The sequence below is a fragment of the Corvus kubaryi genome, unplaced genomic scaffold (assembly GCF_017639235.1).
Source record: "Corvus kubaryi isolate FWS band 111438036 unplaced genomic scaffold, C.kubaryi_AGA036_p1.0 37396, whole genome shotgun sequence".
Taxonomy (NCBI): Eukaryota; Metazoa; Chordata; class Aves; order Passeriformes; family Corvidae; genus Corvus; species Corvus kubaryi.
In genome coordinates this window covers 16203250-16218732 of record NW_024581135.1, presented here as the reverse complement: position 1 = coordinate 16218732, position 15483 = coordinate 16203250, and the positions used below count along the sequence as shown (strand labels likewise).

Here is a 15483-nt window from a genome sequence, read left to right as displayed (position 1 = left end):
GTGTATTATTTGTACCAATTTAGATATTTTACTTCAGTGTGTTTGTTAATTTTAGGTTATTCTATTCACCTTTTGCCCTTTCTTCACTTCTAGCACCTACACTTTCCTTTTTTTTAATTATCTTCACGCTCACGTTTTCGCTCGCGACTTCACTTCCCCCGCCACAGCCCCGCTGCCGCCGGGCCGGCCCCGCCTCGCCCCAAGCTCGGGGGCCGCTTTCCTCCTGGCAACAGGTGACGCGCGGCGGGGCGGCCAATGGGGCGGCGCCGGCGGAGTCGCAGCCGGCGGCGGGCGCGGCGCTCGGGCACAGCGAGCCCGGCAGCGCGGCCGCTCCGCGCAGCCTGCGCGCCGCGGGGAACGATGGCGGGCGCCGGGCGCTGCCTGCGCGCCTGCGGCCTCGCCTGGCTCCTGCTGTGCTGCGCGGCCCGCCGGGAGCCCGCAGGTAAGCCGGGTGCCCGCCGGGCGAAGGGGGAGGTGGGGCGCGGGTGCGCGGCGGGTCCTTGAGCGCCCCGGCGTGCGCCTGGGCGGGTGAGGGGGCGCCCTGACGGGCCTTCCGCCCCGGCGGCTCCTTCGGTTGCTGCGCTCGGTAGTAAAGTCCAGCTGCGTGGAAACAACCTGGGAAACTTAAAAGGAGGAGCGAAGAAGGCAGGAAAAAGCCCCGGACCTCCCTCCCGAACCGTGCGCTTCGCCTCGGGCGTCGCGAAAGCCGCCGCTGCACCGCCGCCCGCGGCTGCCACGTTCCCGCTGCCCGCGGTGCCGAGGCCGCCCTAGGCCGGGCCGCGGCCTTTGGCCTGACAGCTCGGGGAGAGGAATCACCCGAGCCCGGGCAGTTCCCGGCAGCACGTCCCGCCCTCGCTGTTATCCGCTGCTTTATGAGCAGTGAGACAGCCAAGGAGGCTTGCCCTGTCCGACAGGAAGCAGGTGGAAAAGTTTCACGTTGAGGAAATTCTTGCAAGCCAAAGCCACTAGCCTGGTCAAATCTGCTGGGAAACAAGTTGAGCTCTTCACTAAGTTGCACGTCAGTTTTTTTTAATATCCTATGATAGTGACAGGCTCAGGTTGGTAGCTGAAGATGTCACTGAAACTTCATGGCCAGAGCATTGAACTGGAATAATTATTAATAAATTGCTGCACAGAGAAGTTTGGTGAGACAACACCAGCAAGTTTTCCAGGGAAATTTTAAAAAGTGATTTTCCACTTGATATCTGCATGAGAGTTGTGGACAAAGAAGTGAAAGAAGACCTGAGAAGTGGCTGAAAACTTGTTACAAGAAATAAAAAAGAGGAAGAAAAGTCATGAGGGAAGAATAAAAAGAAAAAGCAGATAGAGTGCTGAAAAAGCACCGGGTTAAAGTATACCACAAAAGCAGGTTTGGTTGTTAAAATATCTTAGTTAATAGGATGAAATAGACAGTTGGTTCAAGCGTGCTACTTAGAAAAAGTCACTATAATAGGTGGCTGACTCACAGATTCTTCTTTACGGTGTGATCAGCTAGGTACTATTTAAATATTGTTTGGCACTTACAGAGTGGAAAATTCATGGGTATACTGGGAAGTAGTGGTAAAATTCACCACATAACATCACTGAATATTTTCCTTCCTGTTCAGCCAAACCTATTAGTAAGTCATAACAGAAAAATACAGTAGGAATGTGATTGACAGTGCATTACTATTAAATACAAAATACTACTCAGCAGATTCCTTATTTAAGCAGCAGAATAATAGCCTTGTGGGCCTGGGACAGCCAAGGTTCGTTTCAGCCTGATTAGTGAAAGTTCTGTACTGTGGAGCCATCTTTATTTTGGCATAGTAAGAGTTTTAGGGCATTTTTTCATGGTTCACTCAACCTACTGCTGCTTGTCAGAAGTGTTCTTATACTGGCAGAGGTGTTAGCTTGCATTAGTAGGGTGATTCATATATTTTTTAAATGGTATGCTGTGCTTTATCAACTTCCATTTTTCTCTTTAATCACAAACTACACCAGAATTGAAAACGAAACTCATCACAACTGAAAACGAAACTAGGGTCCCTATAAAATACTTTAAATTATATTCCTAATCTGTTGTGTGCTGTCTTTGGTGGGATACTCATTCTAAAACTCTCTCCTCAAAGCAGTACCAGTTAACTTATTAATACTGCAGTTGCACCCACAAACTGGTTCACGTGTAAACCTCTCATGCTGTGTACTATGTATTATACACAGTTTTTAAAAAAGTGCTTACTAAGTGAAGATTATTATTAATTATGTTTTATGGGGTCTGTTGTCTTTGTTGTTGTGTTTGTTATTGTGTTTGCAGATAAGCACGAAGATAAGATTCTTTACCAAGTAAGCTTGCAAATTAATCAGGGCTGATGCAATCAGTATATGTTAAATATAGAGGAAGAATGCTCATCACTAGAATTGGATTTAGAAGTCTCACTTTGTCTCTCCTCATTTTATAAAGACTTTGAAAGAGATCTTTTCCCCCAGAAGTTACTCACTAAAGAGCAGAAAAATGCACTGAATGTGGTTTCTGTGAAAGAGGTGGTTTAACGTATGAACAGCACTTGTGGTACTTTTCTGAAAGCATTTCTCAGAATGTGATTACCCTTTTAAAAATGAGCTTCCTGTGAAAATGATACTGTATCATAGCCATGTGTGGATATTTGTTTCTTCTTATACAGGCAATGATGCTTTTACCATTCGCCATGACAAACAGAACAAGTGCATACAAGTTAAAAACTCGCTGATAGTGATAGATGACTGCAGGGACACAAGCAAAGCTTTATGGAAATGGGTATCCCAGAATCGCCTCTTTCACTTGGGGTCCAAGCAGTGCCTGGGACTTGATATATTCACCAAATCACTGTCTCGCCTGAAAATGGTTGATTGTAACTCAGAGTTAATGCTGTGGTGGCGGTGTGCTGATGCTTCCATCGTTGGTGCATCTCAGTACAAAGTGACTATCAAGAATAACTATGTGACTGCAAGCATAAATGCAACAGACCAGTGGAAAAGCAACAATTCCTCGAGTGATATATGTCGGTATCCCTACCATGGTAAGTAGGTTTGCACAGGGGTTTGGAGATTCTTTATTTGTTAAAGGCTTTTTGAGTATGTCTGCACCAATAAGTTCTTAAAATTAGTTATGTGAAAAGACTGATGAGTAAAGCAATAGAATGTTGGTGCTGTAGAGAGACACTGATATTCAAATATGAAACTTCAAAGGTTATTAATAAAAAATAGCAGCACAACTGCAGAAGTTGTGTTACTGAGTGGCTTTCTTAGCAGGTTTAAATCCCCCCTGCCCCCATATTTCAGTGCAAACCTATTTAATTATGAAATACCAGCCACTTTGTATCAGAACTGACACTGTCCTCACCATGATGGGAATTTTCCTGTTAGCAGGGCTTGAGGATGTTTTCTTTGCTGGTAGGCTATACAGTCAGATTCAGAGCGTGCTGCCAGCTCACAGCCTGCTGGACTGTGAGCTCTGGTATAGTAGTGTGTGCCATGGAAGCCAGTCTTGTCTGAAATCTCATGCTTGCTGGAAGAAGTGGTGAAAATGTGCTTCACCTTTCCCCTCTTCTGTATATGTTGATTGTTAAAGTCCTTGTTATATAGGGCTCTGTGCAAACCACCTGGATTTCAATAGGACGATGAATTATCTGTAACTTAGCAGGATGGGGGAGACAAGTTTCTGCTGTTTCTCAGAAGAAAAAGTACAGAAAAATATTTCTCTTTATGTAATTTTTTTCGGTTCTGGCATTGCTGTATATTATCTGTAACAAGAAGATAATGGTATTTTAAGACCACAAGTGTGATTTGCATGCTTTTAGGTTAAGTATGCCTGTGATGAGCAGTAACACTGATTTACTGTCATTTCCACCTGTAAGGAAAGGGAGATGTATTTACTTCTTTATTTTACTTCTTTTTTTTTTCTGCAGAGGTTTATACCAAAGATGGCAACTCTTACGGTAAACCCTGTGAGTTCCCCTTTCTGTATAACAAGGTGTGGCATCATGCCTGCATTCAGGATGAAACACATACGGGTGGGAAATGGTGTGCCACTTCTGAAGATTATTCTCGCGATGGAAAATGGGGAATCTGCTTACAGCCAGGCACGTTGGGTTTCTAAATAGATGTCTTAAAAGCATTCTGTCCCTTCTCTTATATACAGCTCCACCTTTGTGTGTCTGTTCAGCTGTGTAAAAGCTTTTCTGTTGCAGTGTTGACTTATTCTGCAAGTATTTGTGATGACCAATATAAAAATCAATAGACCTTCAGTATTATATTCAAAAGCTTTTCTTTTGAAACTTTCATAATGTTTCTGTATAGTTGTAGTTAAAAGTACCTTCTGCTTCCTTTAAACAGAGGATGGGTGTCATGATATCTGGGAACGTGATCCAGGGTCTGAAAATTGCTACCAGTTTAATACACAGTCTGCTCTTTCTTGGAAAGAAGCTTATATTTCATGTCAAAGGCAAGGAGGAGATTTACTTAGTATCCAAAATGCATCTGAATTAAGTTACATACAAGGTAGGTGTAATTATTCATATATGAATGTTGGGAAATCTTTATAAAGTGGAGGCAGCAGTTCAGTTTCTGTCCTAAATCTCTGGGTAAAACTTGATTATACTTTAAATATTTTGGCTTTCATTTGTGTAGCAAAACTAAAGTGCTAATCTCATTTTAGGGAGTTATTTAAATTTATCTGTATGATTTCATTATAGAAGTTAGATGTTCATATTGTTAATGAGGAATGTCCCCAAAATCTCAAATACATGCCAGAGTGGCAGTTGGTGTTTTAGCAGCATTTTACTCTCTTGTTATGATATTGTTCTCACTGATATTCAGTCTTGACCTGGAGAAATTATCCAAGTGCCTTTGGGACTATAAAACCAAAGGAGAAATACCTGAAGACATTGGGAGGGAAGGCTTGTGTGGATGAATTCCTCCTCAGTTCAAGAAAGTTTGCATGTCCAATTATAATAGCAATCTTTCTTTCCTGAAATGCATGCCATTTCAGATGGCCTTTTTAATTTAAAGGAGACCAATAAAGGATGAGCATTTTATATTAATTGTTTTCTTTAAAAAAAAATGTCTCTAGCCAAGGATGACATTGCTGAGATCTTCTGGATTGGCTTAAATCAACTGGATGTTTCTGGCGGTTGGCAGTGGTCAGATCACAAACCTTTGAATTTTCTCAACTGGCATCCAGGTACTGATATTTCTAGTGATACTGAAAATATTCACAACAGTAACTAGTATTACTTTTTTTTTCCATCTCATTCCATTTTCAGAAGCATCTTTTCCTCCTAGCCAGCAAATCTTTCTGTTCTCATTTTATATTTATGACTGATTAGGTTAATAAGTCTCTGAAAAGATAAAACCTAAATAGTATTTTTGAAGTCCATTTTAGTAAAGTATCCACAGCTTTCCTAGCTGCTAAATTTCTTCTTCCCCCGACAGAATGGCACTGATTTCCCTCAAATGTTGTGGTTATTTATGTATGTGCAAGGACACATGTTACTTAGAAACTTAACTTGGGTTTTTAAAGTTCAAGGTTGCTTAAATTTGTTTCAAGGTGAGGATGAAAGAAGTATAAAACCTTTGAAAAACCTTTTTTAATTACGCCAAAGATGCTAAGTAGGATTGGTTAGACTGTTTGGAATTTTCAGGGTGAATTTGTAATGTTTGCACAAATCTGTAATGAGTCTATGTGTATTTGGGAATCCCAGGGTAACAGTCATCAGGAATACTGAAGCTAGTATTCTGTCATTTAAGCTGAATTTGAGCTTTTTAAAGTGGAATTCTCTTTTTTCCTTTAGTTTATAGAGTAGTACTGCAACAGGAATTCTGTGAAAAGTTGAGAAGTGGTTTCTGTTAACTTCTTCGATAGCTTTACTAAGAAGTTTCTGTGGGACTTTCTAAATGTGCTCTGTCCTTTGGAAAGGTTAAGAACTTTGCTGCTTGTACTGTTGACTGCACCTTCTTCTGGAATTGTGATCACTCTGTAGGACTGTAATGCAGAGCTAGAGGCCAGACTCTTCTGAGTTACAGTGGCATAATTTAGTCTGCAGACATGGCAGACATGTCTACCCCTTGTGGAAATACTTACTGGTGATTTACAGGAATTTTGATACCTGCAAGTTTTGCCCATTACTTTTCCTTTCACTTTACCCTTCTGAAAAGAGCCTGGCCCTGTCCCGCTGCTCTCTTTCAGATCTACCCTGAGCCTTTTTTCTGTGAGCCTGAACAAACCCAGTACAGGGGGAGTGGGGGTGCTCTGTGTAGCCCACAGCCTGGGTTTGCATTGAGGCTCAAAGAAAAAGAAGGTCAAAAAGTTTTATTAGAAAGGGAACCTGAAGACTGCAAAAAAGAGCTAATCTCTCTGCTGTTTCAAATCTGGAGCCTTGTCTAAGGTTTCTGTTAAGGTAAGGGTTGTGGTTAGCATGGAGAGAAAGTGCAGAACTGTGTTTGGAGTGAGAGTGGAAAGGGACTGCCAAAGGAAACTGAGGGCTGCAAAAATGGTTCTCCCCTGAGATATTTCTAGTCTGGGAAAGTGCTTGGCCAAGGGTTTGTTGTATTGTAAATAGAACATTCCTCCTGGTTCTATGATTAAACATTGGAAAAGAAGTCCAAGATTCCTTGATTCTGAAACTTTCTCTCTTAGAAAAAACATTCTGTGGGACCTGTGGTAGGACAGCTGCCCTCAGTTGATGCAAATTATCTTCTTCAGATAAAAGGTGGCATGCTATCTGGAGAGTGTTATTCTTGTATTGAAAACCAGTAGTAAAAAGAAGCAGTCACTTCCTTCACTGTTTGATAACTTGTGCTGTTATGTTTTTATTTGTTCCTGACTATAGATATGCAGAGTTTATCTCCACTGGATGGGACAAGTTGTGTGGTGATGAATGCTGCTTCTGGTCAGTGGCAGAGTTACCACTGTGGGACTCAACTTCCATATACTTGCAAGAAGTCACTCAATGAAGTTCCAAGCATTCCAGGTAGGACAGTTTTCGTTTTTGAGTTCTATATGTTAATATGAGTGTAATGTTCACTTATGGAGTCTTTCTTTTCCCTCCCAAGCCTTTTTAGGCATCTCTGCCAAAACATTTTCACAACAGCTTTGGATTTTTTAGCAGAGCAGAAGCAAGCTCTGTTTCTTCAGTGTCAAGATGATGCATCACAAACAGTTTTCATTTTTTGCAGCTTTCTCATTCACACATAAAGCATTTTGCAGCAGTCCTGCCCTTTTCATCACATTTTCCTCCATGGCTTGTGCCTTCTTTCATGTATTACTGGAAGTCTGGAACTGGCAGTTGCACCCCAAACCTTTCTATCTTTGCTTTAAGCCTGTTTCTCTCACTCTTTGTGTGTATTGACATGAAATGGGACTTACCTAGGTCTTGGATCAAACTCTGTTGAACTCAAATAGAAGTAATTAAATAACCTTACTGTCATTTGAAACCAGGCCCAGCACTAGAAATCAGAGTGCAAGAGTTGGTAGCTTGCTCAGTGTGTAATCTTTACTGGATCCATAACAGCTCTTAGAAGATAATAAATCACTTATCCTGACCTACACACATACACAGAGTCCTCCAGTGTTTACAGTGTCCAGCTGTGACATATAACTGCTTCCATGCTTTCGGCCATTTATCTACACCTGGATGTCCAGCCCTTCCTATATCCATGACCTCTTCTTCTGTATGTGCTTTGGCCTCACCCAGTTCCCAGGGTCCAGCTTGCAGGGCTCTCCTGCAAAAACTTCTACTGAATGGTTATTGCCCTCAAATGACAGGGAGGACTAGAGCACAAGGGGTGTGGAGTGTCTCTGACTGAGGCATGTTCTCTCCAGCTCCCCCTGGAGAGGTGTGTGCATTTGAGGAAAAAATCGTAATCAGTTTAAATTTAACTGAACTGGTTCAAATTTTGCAGTGATACCCTGAAAGCTAGTTTTCAGTTAACAATTCTTGTCTGTTCTCTGGCTCCTCAGTGGGGTGGGTTATTACCAGTATATAGAGTTTTATTCATTAAAAACCAAAATTCCTGTGGTTGAAGGATTTTGTAGTGTGTTTTGAACCAGAAAGTCTATTAGTATATACCTTTTCAGCATCCATTAAAACTAGTTAGAATTCTTGAATATCTTGAGAAGAAAAAAAATATTTAAAATAAGCATTTGTTGAGTTGTGTGATTCTTTCCTGTAATGAATTAACTTGATTTTTCTTCAGTTGCTTTTGAAATCTTGCTTCCAATTGCTTCTGAACCTCTCACTTACGCTAAGATTAGCTTAATGTAATGCAGTCCTGCTTTTTAGTTTCACTCCCACTAACTTCTTTCTCCTTCTACCTGCTTCATGGCCCCAAAATATTATGAGTTCTCCTAATGCTACATTGAAGTCTATTTGCTTGACTAAGCTGTGACCCTTTCTTACATGAGTTCTGAAGAGATGTGAACATGTTCTGATTGCTGAATTCTGGCTGTTTCAAGGTGCTGCTGAATTTAAAACCAGCCCCTTGCACTAGCCAATGTAAAACAAAAGTCTCTAATTCCATTTCTCTTCATTATTAGTGTTTTGGAGACACTTGGATACTCTCTGTGATCTGGGCTGGCTCCCCCATGACGGCTTTTGCTACATGCTGATAAACAACCAGGCACCTTGGGGTAGGGCAGAGGAGTTGTGCAAAGCAAATAAGAGTAACCTCATCAGCATTCACTCATTAGCAGATGTTGAACTGGTTGTTACAAAGCTTCATAATGGTGAGTTGGGGTAGTTGTAAAGGTCAAGCACCAAGTGCTGCACACCATAAATTAAAAACTGCTTTCCATGTTCTAGCATACAATTGTCATAACCTCTAGCTTTTAAGTGTGGGTGTTAATGCTGAGCTTATACTCAGGCTGGTGCTGAATGTTTCTGTGCAGATCCAGGCCCTCTGGATCTGGTTCAATCTATTAATTTACTTATTTACCACAGTAACCTACTTCTAGTTTTTTTAATACTTTGTGCTTAATTTTCTCATTCAAAGAGAATAGTAGATAGCTGGGTCACTATTTTGAGTGACTGAACTAGTAAATAGTGTCAGTAATGTTTAGTGTTATGTCTTTGCCTACACTTTAAATTTGGTTGAGGGTTTTTTTGCTGGTGTGTTCGTTATTTCTGTTTGTTTGTGGTTGGGTTTTTTTCCTGTTTGCTCCTTCTCTGTGAAACTTTCTCATAGTCATGAATATAAGTTAAGGAACAAGATAAGAAACCTATGTTACAGTTGTCTCAAATACCCTTTCTCACTGTAAGAAAAATAATGTCACTGTACTGCTGCACAGTATTTTTCACTGCTGCACAGTATAATGATGAAAAAAAAATTTTGCTGATAACACATTTCTTTCCTATTAGTTTGACTATTATATTGAAACGACAATGTTGTCCTAATTTTAAATTACAGATGCTGAAGAGGAAATGTGGATGGGTCTCAGGAATGATGATGTGCCAGCCTTGTTCAAATGGTCAGATCGCTCACCTGTGGTTTTTACATACTGGGATCAGAATGAACCAAAAGTTCCCTTTAACAGCACTCCTAACTGTGTGTCTTATTCAGGCAAGGTAGGAATACAGTGTTGAGTTTGGATGTTGGTGTGGTTTTTTTCATCATAGTAGAGGCAACATCAGTGTGTGGGAAAGTCAAGAAGGGGGATGAAGCAGATAGCTGATCTTATTTCTGGAATAATCTTTAAAATACATTTTTCTGCAAGCAGATTTCTTAGAACTTGGTAGCTATGTACTGCAAAGAATGGCAGAAATTACTATTAGCTCTGAGACTGCCACATTGTTGGCCAGACATCTGGCCTTGTCACTCTGTACTTTGGGTTACTGTATTCTTCCCTGTCTCTGGCAGAAAGGTAGGAAGGAAGGAAAAACTGGGTTCAGTCACCTTGTAGACCAATTTGGGTCACCCAGTCTGAGGATGGAATGTTCTAAAAAGGGTGTTGGTGTAGGAACGGGGTCACTAGGAGTGGGAAGCAAGCTGTATCCCATGTATCCCATCCTGCTGATGCATTAGAAAAGTGGAGCACCCACTTGCCTGCTGTGTGATCAGCCTGGCACTGGAGCTTGTGCTCAGCTGCCCTGACTTGTCTCTGAGCTGCTTCCACATTAAGCTGAGCACACTTCCTGCCTGCTGACAGCCTGCTGACCCATTCCTTTCTTCATCTAAGGGAGTTGGCACCACCCTGGCCTTTTCTTTTCCTTTTTGGATGTGATCCAGAATCCTCCCATCTCCATGTGTGTCAGCTTTCTCTCTTTCTTCCAAACATGTACTTGTGCATATAACCCAGGGCATCCCACCCCAATATCAGTGTTAGAGGTGTTCCGGCTTTCTCCTCTATGGAAACAGCCCCTGCAAACATGGAAATCGAGAGACTGTTAGAATGTATAATACTTTTTTTTTTCCTTTCATTCTCACAGCTGGGACAGTGGAGAGTCAAATCCTGTGAAGAGAAATTTAAATATGTTTGCAAGAAAAAAGGAGAGATTTTGAATGAAACAAAATCAGATAAAAGTTGCTCATTGGAAGAGGTAATAGGAAGCCTATATTTCTTTTATTGTCATTTGGTTCAGAAACCTGCTTAAAATCACTTACTTCCTCTACTTCCATTTCTTTCTTGTCCATTCAGTAAAATCTGTGAATTTATACAGCATAAACCAAATTTCAGGTTCTCCTAAGCAGGCTCTGGATGTATTATCAGTCTGTTTATTGATGAAAGTAGTATCAACTTTGACCCAGGAGAGGTTGTGTTTTATTTATTTATTTAAAAGAAGTTGATTTTAGTAGAAATGTTATTGATAACACCATTTATTCAGTCTTTTTTACTTAAATTATGTTTTAAAATTTAGGATAAGCGCTTTGCAACATAAAGATATGCAGAGATTGTTAACTGAGATTACGTTTGTTACACTTCGTTGGCTCTCATTTTTGTTCTGTGACTTGAATAAGGGGGGGAGGTTTGGTTTTTTGTTTAGGTTTTTTATACAGTATGACGTGTTACAGCATAAATAAAGCTTAAAAAGAAGTCTTTTGTCTTTTGAACAACTTAGGATGGTATTGCTAGCTACTTCAGAGTTACTTGGTTCAGTTTTGTGTCACATATTGCTTGCAACAGGAAAGATGTTTACCCCTTATCTTTCTTTCTGCACAACCTTGGGGTATTCTTTTCTCTGTATTTTCAGACTTCAGCATGTGGAATTACAGCTTTCTCTGCTGTTCAGATGCCAGTGGCATTGTTAGGTTAGAAAAGAGTTAACACATTAATGTTCCTTGAAATCTCAGTGTAAATATGGGGAGAAATATTTGAATAATAGAGAAATTTTTTAAGTTCACACATTTTCAGTATCAAGTATTTTTCTCAGAAGTAAAGAAACATTAGCATATGCTTTCCTTGTATTCTTCTGTTTGAATCCTGGCGTTGGTGGAATAGCATGAAAACTCCTATTGTTTGGATAGGACTGGGCTGTTGCCCTTGTGTTTCTCTCTGTAAATGCACGTAGTGGTCAGAAGACTGTGCCCAGGCGAGCTAAAACAGTGGTGTATTTTATTCCTGTGGCTGCATTATTTTTTACAACTGTGAATCTGAGAGTTGATGATAGTGGACCTTGTATGTGACACAGTGCATTTCTTTCTGGTATATGCTGTGCCAGCTTGTGGGCACCAGCCAGTGTTGGCAATGATTTCTTTTCTCCCGTAGGTAATGCCTAAGTTAAGTTATTTTGTATAAATGTGGTTTTTGTTCTCTAACCAGGGATGGGAGAGACATGGAAACTACTGTTACAGGATTGATAAAATGGAAGTTTCATTTGGAGCCCAGTGCAATCTTACAGTGATGAACAGGTAAAGCACACTTGTAATTTATGAGCAGGTTTAACAGCACAATCCTGGAGATAAAACCAGAGATTAAAACCTCTGTATGCCAGCTAGTGGTTTATAAAGACAAAGCAGAGAGAGAATTGCTTTTGCCAAGAACTAGCAAGCCGTGTTTTCCACGGCGTGAGAATAGTAAACCTACAATGTGAAACCTTCTTCGAAGTATGAAAATTCCCAGCCCGCTGACCCCATGTTGAATATGGGACTGCCTGGATGACTGCCTGAACTGACTCATGTAGTAATATCCCTGGTTTTAAAATTGTCTCAGTAGGTTGATATCTTTCAAATATTGACTCTGATTAATCTGTGAATTTTCAGATTTGAGCAAGAATTTATAAACAGTCTAATTAGAAAACACACCAAAGTTGAAGAAAAGTACTTCTGGACCGGTTTGCAGGATATTAGCCAGTCAGGAATATATTCCTGGGGTACAGTGAATGGGGAAAAACCTGAAGCTGTGACATACACTAACTGGAATTCCATGCAACCAGGTAAATTTGAAAACTAAAAACCACATAAAAATACTGTCCTTTTCCATTGAGCAAGCATTGGAGTACCATGTTACAGAACTCCAAGCATGAAATAAAGTAGTAATTCACAAATATGTCAGGTTTTCTTTTGAAAACCAGCCAATAGTTCTAAATATGTTTTTGGTGGCTTTAATTTCAGAGTTTTCAGGAGGATGTGTGGCCATGTCCAGTGGAAATTCTCTTGGAAAGTGGGAAACTAAGGATTGTAAAACCACTAAAGCATTTTCTATCTGCAAAAAATATATTGGGCAGCCCAAGGAGCCAGAAGTGCTCCCAAAGCCAACTGATCCCTGTCCCCCTGGGTGGCACAATGGATCTGGCCTTGCCTGCTACAAGGTAAAATGTTACTTCTGTTTGATGTTAATTGCTCATTACTGTCTTGGAGGAAGTGAGTGATCAGCCATTTTGTGGGCAGAGCTGCTCTGGAGGGCACTTTAATGGTGCTCCTCACCAGGAAAGGGAATTGGTGTTGTTTCAGATTGACTGCCTGCAGATATTGTCACACATCATCATCTGCCATTCCTGGAAGGTGCATTGTGCCTCTTTGTGGGCAGCTGAGTGGGGCAACAGCACTGGCCCTGTGCTGCTGCCTCAGGAGCCTGATGCTGTCAGAGGGTGCTGTGCCTGTGTCCTCTCTGCTGCCCTCTGGCATGCACAGACACCTGCACAGGGAAGGAAAGTGCTTTGCATCACTTTCCCTTGTCCTTTTCCTTTCTGTACTCTTAGAGTATGGATAGGAGAGGTGTGATATTCTCTGGTTTGAATACGGATATGAAAAACCATTCAGCCTCAGTTGCATTTTACTGTTTTGAAGTAAACAGTGGAAGCAAGCAGCTGTGCTGTTTAGCTGGAATGGCTTGAACAAATTTGTATTTAGAAATGCAGGTTTTTCCCCTCTTTTAAAAATTAAATCAAGTTAAAACTGAGGCTGTTCATTGGATTCTTTATTCATCATTTTTGGACTCGGTGTCTGCAATGAGCTGTTTCTTGTAAACAGCTCATGTAGCGAAGTGGGGAAACCCAGCCTGAGTAACATGGGTGTGGGCAAGCATCCCGAAGGGATAGGTCTGTGCTGCTGTGCAGCATAGCTGTCCCATAGTTGATGGACGTGACAGCTGGCCCTGGCAGATTCTCCACAACTGTTGATGACCAAATGCAGCATGTCCGTGCAGAGAGATCGAGCTGATGGGAATTGTCCTGGACTGAAACCAGGGGGATCAAGTGGATGTGGTAGCTGAGATGTATGAGCCAAACTTGCACCTCTGATGCATACAGGTAGCCAAGGGTGTGCCAAAGAACTTTCTTCACCTGCAGCAGTCAAACAAGCCCAGTTTCAGTGAACATTAGGCTCTGTAGTTCCCCATAAATTTGGATGAACAACATCCCTTTAAGCTTATAACTTGACTTGCAGTTATGGAGTGAGCTGGCTGGTGGTTTCTAAAATATTTCTGGTAAAGAAAAACAGGGAAAGTCTGTCATGTGGAATATGTTGTGTTTGAACAAATTTTGTCAGCTAAACTTCAGAGTCTGGCTGTTGTCAAACAAACTGAAAGAAAAATTGTTAAAAAGTCAAGTTCTCTCCCTGTGGAAATACCAGTTATTAAATCTCAGGTGACCATATTTTAGTAGAACAAGAGTGTTTTAAAAATACTGCCACGTGTGTCATTTTCTGCTCTGACATTTGGCTGTTGTGAAGTTCTTCCACAGTGAAAGAGTGCTGCGAACCAGGACCTGGGAAGAGGCAGAAAGGTTCTGTGAAGCCCTTGGAGGCCATCTGCCTAGTTTTAGCCAGTCAGAAGAAATCAAAGCACTTCATTCTATCCTGAGAAAAATGATCAGGTAACAAACTAGCCGTGTTCTAAGATGTTGATTCTGCAGTGGATCGCAAATGCTGCTGCTGACCCCAAATGGCAAATACGAGATAGTGTGACAACTGTGTTTCCCACAGAACAGCTAGATGTGGCATTTGAACTGCCTTGCTGGAAAATGTCAAGGGAGTACAGCTTGGGCAAATACTTCACATTGCTAGAGGCAGCACAGGAAGAGAAATTTATGTAATGGAAGATGCTGAAAGCAAATCTAAGTCTGTTGTTATAATACGTTTTTCCTTTGCTGTGTTGAACTTTGGCACAGCTAGATGGTAAATGTACCTATTCTTTACTGGTACATTCTTTAGAGATGAGTTATCATTTCAGTTTTTCAGATATGCCTCATTTTTATTCACAAAATGCTTCCTGACTAAACTGGGTGCTAACTTCTAAAAATGTGAATAATGTAGTGTCCAGCAATCTGGTTGGCACAGATCCTATTTGGCATAGTTGCACTAACACTATGTGGGCATTAGATGGGTGTGCTGAGTTTTCTGGTATCAACAGATTAAATGCTAAATAATTTATGAGTTTAAACCTTTATTTTTAATCAGATGAGCTGTCACTGCAAAACTTTATTAGGCATTGGTGTGATGTCAGATCCTTGTGTAATATGTTTTTTTGATTGACAGTCTGTTTTTTCAGAACTTTTGCCTGCTTAAACTCAAATGCTGCCAGTTACGTGATCTAAATTTTTTCATCAACAAACGAAATCAGGATTATTTCAGAAGCTGCCAGCATACAACACTGTGATTAAATTTTAAAACCTGATGACTGAAGAGGTGCCTTCTTGAGAAACCAGTGAACTTTTTTTAGAAGTGCACAAGTCATGAAAATTACTCAGTGTTTATGTTAATAAGAGGCAAAACCAAACTTGTATGCTCTATTTATAGATAGTTTAGCTTGTGTAAAAGCCACTTGTGATTCCTTTGCTGAACTGGCTGAAGTCCCAAAATAAAATCAGTGCACAAATTATTTCTAGCTGTATTAAATGGTTTTGCAGTTATGAATTTTGTTTTAATGCACCTAATTGACTATGAAATGTGAATAGAGAAGCAACATTTTATTTTCCTACAAGTACTTGGAACTGCTTTTCAGCTTGCAAACTGTCTGAGGTATTAATTATATTTTCTGTTAGGAATTTAAAGGTGGACACTTCTGTCTCTCCAAGGGAGTCAGTTGACACACAA

General features: G+C 40.8%; 1 protein-coding gene across 1 annotated transcript in view; it reads left to right on the top strand.

Annotated features, from left to right (window-relative positions):
• Nucleotides 1–307: 307 nt before the first annotated feature.
• The window catches only part of LY75 (lymphocyte antigen 75), a 44445-nt gene continuing 29269 nt past the window's right edge, over nt 308–15483 (top strand). The window contains exons 1-13 of the mRNA XM_042040544.1: nt 308–442; nt 2664–3038; nt 3927–4100; nt 4354–4518; nt 5090–5200; nt 6849–6989; nt 8555–8743; nt 9424–9581; nt 10443–10553; nt 11774–11862; nt 12214–12386; nt 12565–12761; nt 14122–14264. Of these exons, the coding sequence (XP_041896478.1) occupies nt 361–442; nt 2664–3038; nt 3927–4100; nt 4354–4518; nt 5090–5200; nt 6849–6989; nt 8555–8743; nt 9424–9581; nt 10443–10553; nt 11774–11862; nt 12214–12386; nt 12565–12761; nt 14122–14264 (2108 nt within the window). The 5' untranslated portion in view covers nt 308–360. The remainder of the gene's footprint in view (nt 443–2663; nt 3039–3926; nt 4101–4353; nt 4519–5089; nt 5201–6848; nt 6990–8554; nt 8744–9423; nt 9582–10442; nt 10554–11773; nt 11863–12213; nt 12387–12564; nt 12762–14121; nt 14265–15483) is intronic.